This window comes from Argopecten irradians, chromosome 10 (genome assembly GCF_041381155.1).
Source record: "Argopecten irradians isolate NY chromosome 10, Ai_NY, whole genome shotgun sequence".
Taxonomy (NCBI): Eukaryota; Metazoa; Mollusca; class Bivalvia; order Pectinida; family Pectinidae; genus Argopecten; species Argopecten irradians.
In genome coordinates, this window is record NC_091143.1 from 29,803,997 (window position 1) to 29,819,890 (window position 15,894).

General features: G+C 33.0%; 1 protein-coding gene across 1 annotated transcript in view; it reads right to left on the reverse strand.

Annotated features, from left to right (window-relative positions):
• Window positions 1–15,894, reverse strand: part of LOC138333609 (BDNF/NT-3 growth factors receptor-like) — a 122,595-nt gene that overhangs the window by 19,558 nt on the left and 87,143 nt on the right. Inside the window, exons 3-5 of the mRNA XM_069282089.1 lie at window positions 10,494–10,565; window positions 6,592–6,660; window positions 3,521–3,690 (exon numbers count right to left, since the gene is read on the reverse strand). Coding sequence (XP_069138190.1) covers window positions 3,521–3,690; window positions 6,592–6,660; window positions 10,494–10,565 — 311 coding nt within the window. The remainder of the gene's footprint in view (window positions 1–3,520; window positions 3,691–6,591; window positions 6,661–10,493; window positions 10,566–15,894) is intronic.

Below are 15,894 nucleotides of genomic sequence, written 5' to 3' on the forward strand. Positions count from 1 at the left end.
AATAATATATTGCTGTTAAACTATTTCAATACTTATCCGGTTTTATTATCATTATCTGTGTTTTTGGTTCAAAATAGAGAAGTTTCTTCAGTCCTTTTACACATCCATCCCAAGTATTATTACCGGTAAAATATGTCAACGCAATACAAAAAAGTATTTCAATTTCGTGGTTCGCATTAAATTTGAGTTACAATATTAACGGTTAAAGATGCTCCACCGCCGACAGAGCATAAATGATATTCATCATTTGAACAATAATTGGTGTTTAATCGTGTATATATATGGTTAATTAAAACAAAACAAAAACCATGATATTAAATGATCAATTTCGCCTTTGGTGCATGCGCAATCAGTAGTTCATTCCATATAGGATATAGTGCCACGGAATTTGTTCTGGATGCAATTCATTATTTTTCATATTTTTAACTTGAAGTTAAATTGGAAGCTCAACATTTTCAATTGTGGTAATGGTGTAAAGTAAGTAACTTTTGTAACTGAAGAAAAATAAAAAATCATCTGGTCCAGTTTTTGATAGTGAAAAATTATCATTTGTCAGCGGTGAAGCATCTTTAAGGATGAACTGAAAACAATCTTTCATGAAATTAGGATAATATATGATTAGAAACAATTTATATTCTAGTTGTTAATCATGTTGTCAATAGTTGTTTTGAAACCTGACAGAATAAGCATTCCGCAAGCCATGGGTAAGCGGATGTCAACATACATATATATCCTCAACATACATGTGCATTGATTTTCTATTTAAAACATTCGGTAACATAAAAATATTTTTGCGTGCACAACACACAAAAGAAAAACGCAAAGGTCCTGATGTTTCGCCGTAAATGAAAAAAAGACCTTCGAAATGGCCCTTGTGTATACAAGAGCCCCAGGATATAACTTTAATCTGGCCGCTGATTGGCTGGCTAATTATGAATTTCAAAAGTAAAAATGTTTTCTGACAGGAAATTATTCCTAGATAACCATGATATGAATTTGGAAATTCAGATTGAGATTCAGGTTCAAAATATCAATTTTGATAATGAATAGGTAAAAATATTAGAATTTAAGGATTTTTTTAGTGCAAAATGCGCCCGATTTCAATAGAGATATCCTGGTTAGAGTTTGGACACATCTCATCATACGATGCTGTCAGTAGTTCAGCTTGCATCTGGCCAACGAAGACTGACTTTGTTATAATCAATAGCATAGTGATTCCAAGCATATAATTACCTGAAACACTACGTACAAATCATCACTTGTTACGACCATGTAATCGTGTACAGAGTTTGACTTAAGTATATGTTTGCAAGTTGCCATGGTGATTATTGTTTCTTGTGTCTTGTTTTATTGCAATGCGACAACAAATTGGCTACTCGGACTTGGTAAGTTACAACTCGACTGGAATTGTGACCAATGTTTATGACTCTTGTATATTTTGTTTCTATATTGTATACACTACATAAGACTGGTTCGATATACTGGTAAAATTCAAACCCAAAGAAACGATAAATGAATATGACATTCAAGTACAGTAAAACCAGCTTTAGGGACCACCTCTGAATAAAGACCACTTTATTAATAAGTCAACTTCTTTGAAAAAGGGAAAGTTTTAACACATCTTTACCTGTACATAAGGCCATATGTTTTTGGAGCCCTTTAAGTGGCACAAAAATAGAATAAAATTCGAAAATTAATAAAAAAGAAAACAATTAAAAAAAGTATATATAAGGAAAATATCAAGCTAACACTTCGCGTTATGGGCAACAATATTATCTTTAATATTAACTTTAACATAGTAATGCTTTTGTAAAATGTCACTTTAAGTTTAAACGAATACTCTTTTATCTTTCGCTAGAACAGTAATAGATAATTGGAAATCTAAAAACAAACTACGCATTTCCTTTATCACGAGGTGGAATCAATAACGATTGTCGCTTTCTGCGCAATACAAATGGCCTTTATATCGGTATGAACGGTGATGAACCCGATGTGTATCTAAAAGTAGTATCCTTGTTGTACGCCATAATCAGTCGTAAGAAAATCCATCACCTGCGGCCTTCATCAGGTCGCGCGTGCATGCACAGTAAAACCTGCCATAGCGACCGCCTCTGTATGAAGACCACCTAATGAGACCACTATTTTTGGATTGCAAACTGCCAATCCAACATAATCTGACCAATGTATAAAGGGTTCGTACATAATATCTATATAGTAGAATACAATTTAAGCCCTGTAGCTATGATTTCAATTTTCTTTTACCCTCCTGAAAGGGAAATATGATATTTTGAAATTGCTTTTGTTTTTATTTTCTACAGACATCAACATCACCACGTCAGCCTGTCTTCAAAAATAAACGTGCCATCCAATTTTAAACAATTTTGCTTTCACCTATTAAATTTAAAATCCCAATTATATCAAGCAGGACTGAAAAATAAAACTCATTTAATAACCTGCGTTACAGAAAAAAAAATTCAGCAAAACTATAAATATGGGACTTCAACTATTAAATATGAACTTCCCAGCAAGATTGAAAACTATTTTAACAACCTGCGTTACAGAAAGACAAATCAGCAAAACTGTAAATCTAGAAATACGACAACACATGATCAAAAGGTCATAAACATATCATCTTCAGTGGTTTCTTGGTCCTCACGAAAGGTTTCCTCCCCAATTCCAAACTCAAGCTCAGCCAACCAATGACGTCATTCGTGGAAATCACGTGCAGAATTTCATGACGCTATTTTTGATTGGTTGAGCTTGAGTTTTGAGTTGAGTCGCTTGAAACCCAGACCCAAGCTCAACTCTCAGCTGAACCAATGAAAACTGCCACAATATTCTTTAGCTGCCTTAATGGGGTCTTCAGATGGCCAATGGAGGAAAAGACCACTTCTTCAGGTTCTTATCATAAATTCTTTGATATATTATTTGTGTTCTTTAGAACAAGAGAGAAATAATCAAATTGTAAAAAAAACATCAATTACAACTACCATGTACATGTATGGTCGGAAACTTGTCAAAATAACTTGCATTAAATATGCAACACATCAACGGAAAAACAAAATTCAGCATCAATATCGATGACCACAATAAATAATCGTATCGTACCATATGTAAAAGTCTTCCCCAACATAAATTTCGAACCTTATTAACTGGAATTACCTCCTACAATATCAAAATTTGAATACACTTTGGAAAAAATAAAAATCAAACGATAATAATAAACAAGAAATGTGTGATAAAGGATATTTAATGCATGCTCTTTTTTATTATTTGTATTTTTAAGGCCTGAAACTGATATACACTTTTACCCATATGCACTTATTGAAATACTTTTAAAAAATACACATAATACCGTCAGTGCATGTCCTAAAGACAAATAGAGGAAAAAACAACTGATGGAGTCATTGCCTTGAACTTTGATATTAGTATTGTCGATATCACATCAAAAGGTTAATTAATTCTACATTGAAATGACACGATGCGAAGGGATTCTAATTGTGACGTTTTAACCACTCACCACAACCCGTTATATTGGCCTTTGAGAGATCCATCTCGGTAATCATGTTGTCCATATACTCGATGCACGTGATGTAGTTGCCAGTGGAGACCTTTGCGGGATTTTCGTTTAATAGGAATTGTAGCCAGATACTTGTACAATTACAGGGTAAGGGATTGCCGTCTACAATTCTGCAATCAAAAACAATAGTAATTATTGATAAATAAAGACCATCGAATCCCGAAATGAAAATACATATATTGGTCATACACGCTCCGATCACAAAGACTATTAATAGTACTAATGCTTTGCCAATCATTCGTAAGTTTTGCCTGTTTTGTAGAAGATCATGGAAAGATACAAATTACTAATTTCTTGCATGTTTTGCTGTTTTGTGCTTGTATGATATGTTATTAGTTGTCTCTAAGTGCTCTTTCGCAGATACAAAATTTCAGTATGACAACATCCATGGTTAAGTGCTGGTTTACTAGTCCTTACATAGTAGTAGGTGAGAAGATATGAAACATATCGACTTGCAAAATTATATACATATGTTTATAGAATAATCGAAACATTTTAACAATCACAAAGACATGCTTTGCTTTAAAAGCAAACAATGCAAGTTAAAAGGCATTCACTTGAGATTAACCAGAGGGTGTATCAGAAACAACTATTGAAATATGCTACAAAATCTTTGTTTTTTAAATCCCAATTTCAAATCTTTACCATTGTTAACATTGTTAATCCCACTTTGAAAAAAAAATGTAGTGCGTTGAGTTTATACCATTTTAACACACTTTGAAGCGCGTTATTTTTTTTAAAGCGGTGGTTACACAGTCTTAATTTTCAGTCGTTACACATGTATATTGCGACTCATAAACAGCAGCAAAGGATGAGAAAAAAAAAAAGAAAAAAAAGGTACAATATGGATACTGCCACAAAGGACAATAATTTATAAAAGAAACCTACAATAAGTCTGAGGAAAATCTAAAAATAATGTTATATTTTTATATGTGGATAATACTGCACAATGAAAGCTGCGTCAAATTTTAATAGGGTTAAGACTGCTGGCTACGGGCAGGGCTATTTCTTATTTATAGTTTCTGCAGACATATACAGAAGAAAGAAAATATGAGAAATAATTCCCTAGTGATGCAACAGTGACAGTAGACATTTATGTTTTCTAGTTTTTGTTGTCTGGGTAACAAAAAAATCAGAAATACATATAATTCTATACTTAAGAGATAGAACAGGCCGAAACCGAGCACAAATCGATGGTCTGTTTAAGGAACCAGGTTTAAAACAAATTGCTTGGAAAAGTAAAAGAAATTGACCAAAAAAATACATTTATTTTTTTTAGGGTTTTTCTACAATGAAATGTAAAACGTAAAAATGGTATGGGCGTTATTCATTTCAATAGTAACAGACGTTGGCGGATCGTTCATCAGCCACATGGTGTTTTGACACCTGTAGAACGCAAACTTGTGGCGTACCCTCCCAGTGCAGATGATGGCGGACAGGCAGGGCAATGTTCGCTAGAGACTGGCCTCGGCCAGTTCCACGTGCTGACACTAATGAAAACTAACGGTTAATGTTCCTATAAATTGACGTCATGGTCCCTAACATGCATCGTTATTTCCAAGTAACTTAATAATCTGTAGCGCAGGTTTGTACCCTGCAATTGTAATCTGACTATCAAATCAATTGCTGAAACAATCATTACTTATTTACATCTCGGTTAAATCGACGGCTAGGCAATGTTCTACGTTGTGTGGGTACAAAACAGTACCAATGTTAGATCATTTGGAGGTTTCTTCCATAATGTTTCATCACTTATAATATGAATAAAGGAAAAACATCCTCTTGAAAAATATTGATAATCTTAATCATGCTAGCCAGATTAGGCACACAGAAGAACCTGACATTAATGTGCCGGCATCGGGATGCGTCAGACTGATAATTTTATAATTGTGAATGATTCGCTTATTATTAAATATCTGTTAATGTTATAGAGATATAACACAAAAGGATTACACTGAATTTATATAGCCTCCTTTTAGTGATAGGCTCTCTTCTATTAGAAACTGGTAAGCAACCGTGTATCAACCAATTAAACGCGGCGTTATAAGCGGCAACGTCTTATAGGATGATCATATAATTTTTAAGCCAATGACAATGCTTGTTACAAATAAAATTGGATAATTGTTTAATAATGTAATTCCTTCATGGATACTTTAATGGGTTAATAATATGCAACATGAACCTTTAAAAATCACAAGACAAGAAAAAAGTACTGATTAAGTCTGAGGTTATAAAGAAAAGGGAAAAACAATAGCATTTGTCGATAGACTCTTCATCTTGATAATTAAACTTCAAGTATTTCAATCACCTACTTTTTACAACTCCCGACGAACCATGATTTTCCTAGCAATAATGCCTTAAATACATTATAAACTGATGTTAATACATTAAGACCAGCATATGTCGTCAAAGTCGGTCTTTTTGTAAAGTGAAAATTCTTTTTGTGAAGGCAATTTTTTATTCTAATATAGCTCTTAAGTTGCAAAAATGACACCATTGAAATTTGATAGCCAAATACATTCTTTTTTCATTGTCGTTTATGTGGCTCTCTGGTGAAAAGTAATATCTCAAAGACCTTAACAAAACATCAGTGTTGATTTTGTTTTCTGTTATTAGACAAATATCCAGACTTTCTTGACGTTCTGTGATTTGTTTGAGGAAAAGAGATATTATATTTCTGGTTATTCGAAAGTGAAAAAAAGTGAAAAGAGTAATGATATGACGCCATTCGTACACAAATAGATAATGTATAGAAAATTTCTAGCTAGCACAGGAAATAATTAATATAGTTACGGTCCTCTTCACCTGGAATTAATGGATTAACAAGTTGATAAAGTTCATATTCGGGTAGTGTTGTATTGTAGTGGTGTACTATATCTTGATATAAGTTTTATTAAGTTTCTGAAACAGCTAAATTTGGTTGCTGATACTATACAATCAGGTAGAGTGTTCTACACCTTCCTTGTTATTATTATGAAGTTGATGCTGCGTAAAAGAATATAACAACTTACAACTGTTGAACGTGAGGACCATCAATAATTTCCCAGGACAGAGATTCAATCTTATTTCTTCTAAGTGATCTGGAATGAAATGAAATGTATTTGACAGTAAGACTAGCTAAAATAGGGTCAATAAAAAGATTAACTTATTCTACGTTTTTATCATTATAGCAATAAAAATCGAATCATGCAATTAGCGTGAATTATTTAAGTAACAGGTGAAAACTGGAATGTGATTCAATCAATAAGCCATAAACAACATCAAATTGAACACCTAAGTTAGCTGTAGAAGTCATTTTTTCCATAACCGTTTTAAGTGAAAGCTGTCACGTAAAACGTGATTTCTCAGCACGTTCAATACAAAAAATCATAAATAGAACCAAAATGAAGTCCAAAGTCAGTTATAGACGTTATCTCTAGATAACCGTTGTTTCATAACTCACTAACATAGTGTACCCGACCTTAACCTATATTACAGCATGACCTAGCGTACACTAACGTACACGTACTGTAATTAATCCCGTTCTGACAGGTAGCATAAGACAGCGTTTCTTAGCGTATCAAAAGCTACATCTACGTGTGATTATGATCGTAGCAAGCAAATGTCAATGTGGTTCATCGCACAATAATGTATCTTAGCGTACTTTATCGTATTGTTTACTTACCGGTACGTTAAGACAGCCTATCAGTAGGCACGTTAAGTCACGCTAAAGTATATTATTCTACGTTATGGTACGAGATGCTGCGCTTCTATCAAATTTTGACTTGCGCAACAAATTTTTGTTCATGTTCATGTTTGAGTGTAGAAGTGCGCTAGTCTGCTTGCTCTGATACATTGCGGTAGGTGTATGTACGCTACTGTAGGCTTAGCCACACTAAGATTGCCCTTCTGAAACGTTATTACAATACGCTACTACCTCAAACTTTACGAGGTCTTTATATCACTGGAAAAAAAGACCTGCATCACTTCTTCGTTTATTTTATCATATTTCCATCTCAATTAATTGATTCGCGGCTAAATTTTATCGATGTAAATTAATATTACAAAATTCTAAATCACGTGTAAAAATATGACAGATGATCAGGACTATTTACGCCATTCAAAAAAAAAATCTTTACCGTAATATTGCCTTATATGATATGTATACAATTTGTATATTGATAGACAGTACACAGAACTGTATTGGAAATTCGGAAAAAAAACTTTTCAAAGCCACTGTAAGGCTTGATTTAACGACAAATACCAGTCTAAACAAAGCCTCTTCTAATCCACAAATAAATATTTCATCTCACAATTTACAAGAAGTTACGTAATTCACAACCGATTTCGATCGGAAACTGTCGTCGGGAAATACTTCAAGGCGAGAAACTGATGTAACTAGACTTTACAGCATCGGAAGTTTGGGGGACAATTTGGGGAAACAATAAAACGTTATCAATCGATTGAATTAAGAAGCTGACTGCTAGCTCCGAATTTTATAAATTGGGAAACATTCTTTAAGTTTTTGAAAAACAAATAAATAAGTGATGCGTGGTACGATTGATATTTGCATGAAAACATTTTAATCCGATTGATTTATTTTAATATTTCCCTGTTGCGGTCCCCAGGTATCTCAATTCTGTTCATTCTTTCGCATTGATTAGAAAGACCATTGCAGATAAATAATTTATCACACTGGAACAAGAAATAGCGACTTCCTAATGGTATCCCGGATAGACATGACCGTTTGATGTAAAAACGATTCCGGAAATCTGTACGAATGCGTCTGTATGAGACACATTGTATAAGTAGCTGTGCTTGCGTAATCTCATTTTCGTCAACAGTTCAAGTTCGAAAACAATGGCAAATTATTTGCCTGTTCATATTTGGGTTTGTGTCACATGTAAGACTTGTTTCAATGCTTGATGGTTTTTTTTTGTGATTCGTGGTGGTAGTTCGTGAACTTAATTTGTTTTAGAAATATTGATAAACTTATTTCGATGTTGACGTGTTTCCTAATAATGTAATAAAATCGCAAGCTTGTTTTCTGGGGTTTTTTTTTGGCTTTTTTAATGAAATATTGATATAAGTTAGCAAACCTGTCCTATTGTATAAATGGTAATAAAATAAGATTAATTCGATTATGATGATGCGATTATCTGCCAAACATCAGAAGTAAAGAAGGACGACGTTATCACTTGCCAAAATAAAATTTCGTTGTGTTGTCTTTATATTTGTGATGATGCAATTATCTACTGAGCGTTTAAATCAAAGAATGATAATGTGATCCCTAGACAAATCACAAATGGTAAAATTTGAACTTACAGTCATGGGAAGAAAATCCACTTAGAGTCATCATTAGATTAATGATGTAATGTTGCAATAAAAAATACCATTCTCACATTTTATTTGTGCTATTTCGAAAAGAATTCCTCTTTTGACAAATAACGCAGTTTAATTAATAAGTTGCAGTGTTTGATTGGATCGTTAACTTTTTGTTTCCATAAAAAGTAATTATCAAAAATTAACTGAAAATAAATTGCAATTGACAATATTAGACAATACAATGTTGTTCGTTTTTAGAACAATTTGAAGAGGAATCTTTGTCAGCGTGCCTCGTTAATTCATCGATGTTCACAGTGTTTCGGTGCAATTAATGGAATACGTTTACGCGCAATGACGTCACGATTCGGGTTCTATTCTGGGTTACGGAGTCGTCAGCGTATCTTTCGTTGTTATCCTATTTGTATATATGCATAAGAACTAACATGTGATGTAATTACCGCATAACAATGCTGCAATATCTTTCAAAATAAAAGTCAATTCTCTTCTTAAACGGCATGAGATTGTGTCATTATGTAAAGAATACTCACATGTGAATAACACTTACAATTCTAACAGTCGGAAAAAAGAAATTCACAAAAAAACGAAACAAAATTAATTTACTAATTGCCTTGAGGCGGAATAAAGAAAGATTACTAAAATAATGTACAGATTTTAAATGTATAAGCGATTATGAGCAACAAAACATGGCTATATTCTATATACATAATGGTTCCTGGTATATTTCAAATAAATAAGCTACGTTTCTCTAGATCTCAAACATCAGAATTGTTAGGAGTATAAAATACGTCGAGTAACTATTAAAACTATTTTGATACTTAAAGATGCTTCACCGCCGACAGAGCATAAATGATATTCATCATTTGAACAATAATTAGTGTTTAGTCGTGTATATATATGTCTAATTAACACAGAAAATAATATTAGATAATTTATTTTGCCTTTGGTGCATGCGCAATCAATGCTTCATTCCATATAGGATATAGTGTTACGGATTTTTTTCGGGATGCAATTAATCATTTTCATATTTTTAACTTGAAGTAAAACTAGAAGCTCAAACTGTTCAATGGTGGTAATGGTGTAAAGTAAGTTGCTTTTGTAATTAAAGAAAAATACTAAATCGGCTGCTTCTGTTTTTGATAGTGAAAAAATACTATTTGTCAGCGGTGGAGCATCTTTAAGTGTATTTGTGGTATCTCGTTCTCTGTAAGTGGCATATTGTCTTTTAAAATAGGATTTTAACAACTAAATATAAATTGGATACATGTACTTGTGCGTTTATTCAATTGTCCCGTTAGGTATTTTATATCGATAGTCAAATGTTAAATCTATTAGGATAGATTCCCTTTACAACAGACTAGATACGGGCACCATTTTAAAACATGATATTCCATTGTATATGCATATTAAACAGCTATATGTCCTCGTAGGTAAGTTTCGATTGTGACGTCATTACTTTGTGAGCGAAATTCACATCGTTTTTTCTCAAAACTTATGAAGTGACGCCTACAAAAACACATGACGTTACAATCAATACCTACTTGCAAGGGCGGATAACTCTATGATAAATTAAACAGAAAGAAATACTTACATGATCCTCAGTTCTTTGTTATATTTTAAAGCCTTTGGTGATATATACTTCAGGCCTGAGTTTTCAATCGTTCTGCGAAATAAAATAAAATGCAACAAAATATTTTAAATCATCATTTTAATTCTTCATCCATTATAATTTATGATCTGGTCTAGGTTTTGATAAAGAAGAGCCTAAATGTATCTACAAGGATGAATGTTTTTAATCTTATTTTCTTTTAAGTTATGTTTTATCTTTTATTTTCTATTCTTATTTTTGTTTTTGCAAAATTAATAAAAAAACTTACTTCAAACATGGAATATGCTATAAATTGTATTATCAAACTTTAGAACAAACCAGGCAGACTTTTGTCGAAGACATGATTGTACCACTACGTATGTAATGATACTGCATGCTTGTAATCATAGGCTATACAATGCTAATGATAGGATGTCTTCTAGAAGATGTTATAAGACAATGTTGTTTGAATCAGTTGTTCAATCAAACCCCATCAGTCCAGCGCAATAATAGCTTACATTCCAATTATTCCTATAAAGGATGTAATTACTTTGTTGTCCTTTGATGCATATTTTTAGAATTTCTTAAATAGCTTTTATAATGAAAACATTGTCTAATTGTAAAATATAAAACAGTCAATTTGAATAACCAACTGTGATTTCTCATGAGACGATTGTGACTTTACAATTAAAATGTTTCCAAAATTCGCAACTTGAAAATACCATAGGATTGTGCTGCGCTCTAATACTCAGCATAGTCCGAATATCAAACAATTTCAAACATAACTACATTTGGACTAATATGACAAGCGCATTGGATCAGGTAAATATAGCCATAAGGTAAAATTTCGTCTAAGTGGTTTGCATGAATTGGCAATCTCCCACAGGAGTTAAGAAACGATTTTGTCAAGATTCCGTCTTTGTCAGCCAGGATCTGTGTTGGGACCACTTCTCTTTGTTCTCTATATAAATGATATGCCCGATGTAACAAGTACCGGGACAGACACCTATCTGTATGCGGATGATACGAAAGCTTTTAGATCAATAAAAAATGAAGAGGATTGCAAAATATTACAACATGATATATATTCATTAAGCCAATGGTCAGATATTTGGAAACTCTGCTTCCACCCAGACAAATGTAAAATGATGCGATTGGGATATTCAAATACATCTAAATATGGATACAGACTGAAGGAAAATGCCCAATTTTTAAAATTTGTTGACTCGGAGAAGGATATTGGTGTCACCATAGATGATAAACTTACCTTTGACAAACATATATGTGAAAAGGTCAACAAAGCAAATTCAATCATGGGAGTGTTGCGGAGGACAATGGAATACATGGACCAGAACAGTTTTAAACTTTTATACACGGCATTAGTTAGGCCTCATATTGAATATGCTGTTCAAGCCTGGTGTCCGTATTTGGAAAAGCATGTAACAACAATAGAAAATGTTCAACGTCGAGCAACAAAGCAAGTGCCAGGTCTCTCAACTTTGCCATATACAGAACGTTTGCGTAAACTCCAACTTCCAACGTTAGCATACAGGCGGTCACGTGGGGATATGATTGAAATGTACAAAATACTTTCTGGAAAACACGATAAAGAAGTCGCAGATTTGTTTTCAATCAACCAGGGATCAAGTACCCGCGGACATGATTTGAAAGTGTACAAAGAGCATTCAAGGCTGTGCGTGAGAAAACACTCGTTTACCCAGAGAGTCGTGAATACTTGGAACAGTCTCCCATCAAATGTTGTTCAGTCTAGGACAGTTAAGCAATTTGAATATGAACTCGATTCACATTGGAAAAATCAGCCACTAAAGTATTTATACACTGAAAAAATAAATCCGTGAATTTCTAAGAGCTGACTATTATAGGATTATAAAAAATCCTGTACATGTTAACATGTATGTTGTCAGAATAAATCTATGTATCTATGTATGTATCTATGTCTTTGCATATTATAGAGTTAGCTCCCTTGCGGGTTGGTATCGATCGCAACATATCACGTTACAGCACGGTTTATTTCCTAAAAAATAACACCAGTCCTTGTTTTGTTAAGCACAAAGAAGTTTCCTCAAATTAAATAAGTTGATTTCTCCTGCTGTCACTAGCTCGGTCGTTTTGAACTCACGAATGGATATCACCAATATCGTAGTATAACGTACACGACAATAGGTATCAGATATTGCTAATGATGCCGATTCGTGTAGATTCATGGTTTATACTATCGATCTAATCAAAATCGATCAAATTGCAATTTCGAATCACCGGTTTAACTTGTGATATATCATATCGCAGTAGAAGCGCTCAACCATCGTATGAGAAATGGGTCGACAACATTAGAATTTTAAACATGTGAATAGAGGTCAGCATAAAGTCATGTTTGATAATTCGACGGAACCGAGATAACTAAAATGCTAGGTTAACAGCCAATAAAATCGGTCGTTTGCTTGACAACACGGTGGAATCAAAGCATCTATGTGTGTGTTTAATCTACTGGAGTTGAAGGTTTCTACGATTTTATATGGAATGCCACAGCACAGTTCTGTTTTGGAGTCGGCAGTCTGGTTTGGCTTGGTTTATTTTGAACCATAAAAACCAGAACCATTTCAAGGGGAACCAGCCTTAATAGATGACGGAGAGGCTTTTTGTAACAATATGTGAGAGGCTATTGGTTCAATGTCCGAATAATATAATTAACAGGGGTCTGTCTAGTAGGCAGGAAATCTCATCCCGAGTGAAAGATTTGGCTAGCCAACCCGAGTCTTGCCGTGTATTAACAGCCAAAAACTTTCAAGAAGGTTATGATATCCAACTCAACCTAACAGACTAACATGTAATTCTTTGGTAGAAAGATGGATGATATTTCGGATATCTAAAAGTATTTGAATCGGGGAGACGTTGTAAGTGAAAACGGCGTCTTCAATGGACTCCGTCTGTAATGATGACGTCGGTGGTACAATGAAATTATGATAAGAATTTTAGAGTTAGAACTTTTATGATTCATTACATCAAATTATATCTAATTTGATATAATGTATAACATGCCGACGAAAGTAATTGTAGATAATTATATATTAGTTCAAATTTTTATGTCTAAAATTACCATCATTATCATAATATACCACATTTCACGTCATTGTTTTTCGCCTGTGCATATTAAAGATTTACGTCCCTTGCCACTCGGAACTATTCGGATGTAACTGTCGTATATTGACATGCTATACATATGAGGAGTTGAGATTGCATCCCTTTTGGTAGCATTCATCGCAACATCATTTTATCAGAGCAAATCTCATGCTGTTATCTCAGAAAAGTATGACCTCGCAATCAATACTAATCCAATAGGGCAGATAACTTTGTAGTATGCAAATACAGAATATCACGTGCGAACTGTTGTTTCGCCGATGAAGAAAACAAAGTTAATATTTTCCCTAGCAACACTGCAGGGATGGGTTCAATTACATAGCAATGTAATTAATTAGATTACACATTACATTTCAAAATGACATTACAATTACTTTTACCATTACACATATTTTGCAATGTAGTTAATAAAATTTCCATTACTTCACAAATGTAATTAATTAAATTACACATTACTTTCAGTTTTTACTAAAATAAAAACGGACTTGGCACTATGTAAAAATAGCTATCTTTATACAATACATATCCATGTACATTTTTATACTAATTTTAAATATGCATTCATTAATAATGTACTTTAAATATCCAAATATTACATTTAAAAGAACAGTCTATTATCGGTCAATACAATCACATCAAAGTACATTTAATTTTTGACGTTACATTGATAATAATCAGACTTTCAAAATTGGTGTGAGGAGAAATATTACATATTATGGATACTAGACAGACTACATTGGTAGAAGTAACAGAAATACAAAAAAAGGTATTAGGTAATAATTGTGTTTACATGATATATTGTAATTTTGCCACTTTTAAAATTCTATAAATATGACGGTCAATGTAATGCATTTTATCCCATATTTGTCTAGATATATATAAATGTATATAAATTTTCTTTTACTAATTTGTGCTGGAAACTAAATCTTTTACTAAGCCATATACCTATAGTATCGCTTTGAATTTCACATTAGGTGTGATTCTAATATTATACTTAGCTCTGCAATAGTGAAGGTAACGATCAATTGTTCATACAGTTTGCCCCAAGGTATGATTATCTATAATTACCTGGTAGCTGGTCTAGCCCCATTTTTCAAATCAAACTTTATTTTGAACCTGTTTTAATACAATTAAGGGCAAGACATTTTTCTAAAGAACTTTTATCAAACTATATCGTAGACATGCATAGTAACTAATCATAAGGATACTAAAGCTAATATGAAGACAAAAACTTCAAGAAGAACAGAAATATGGAAAATGTATTCTGACAAATCTATCTACATTCATGTCCTTAACAAACATTACATGTTATTGAAATGTAATTGAAAAGTAATTGAGCATTACATGCATTTTTGTAATGTAATTAATTAAATTACCATTACATGTAATTGAAATTTGCTTCAATTACACATTACATTCAATTACTTGAAAAATTGTAATGCATTACAATTAATTACCATTACATTTTTAATTACCCCATGCCTGAACAACAGCAAGATAACTTAAGTCATGTATAGGGGATAAGTTATCTATCACACAACAGGATAAAACCAAATAATGTCATATACCGCGTATATGATCGAAAGTATAAAAGAGTAAAAATAGTATTAACTGATATTATTTTAAGCAATATTATATTCAATAAGGATACAGTACAACCAATCATGAGAGGTTGAATTCGGAAACAAGTACAATGTGCTAAATTATAAATATTATTCCGTCTTTATAACTGATTTTAGATCTAAAGTCATTTGTATCTAGGTTAATTCTTGTTAGGGCATCGTTGGAACAGAACTACCAACCAAGTTAAGAAGTTTTAATCAAAGCTGCTTGCTTCACATTTATACAAGCTACGGCTATGACGTCTGTCCGCAAAAACCATGAACTACTTTAATGTTACATCAGAGACCAAAGTATTCTAAACATGTTGCGTTACATGATTTACACCAGGTGACGAAACACACTGATACTATTACGTCGACCTCTGATCTGAACAGTTTATCAGTGGAGAATTAAACAACCCCTGCTGTGCAAGGTCTGTCAGAAACTTCAAAAGCAATAGGCATTATTTGAACGATGGAGGATTATATCTCGCGAATATGTCATAAATGCGTATTCGGATTTTATAACCTCGGGATTAAGTGAAGCGCGGAGACTGTTTCAACAAATATAGTTTCAAGGCTTAAACTAAAAGGGAAAATGGCACCAGGGGATTTTTTGTTAAAATTCACAGGTTGAAAATTTCTAT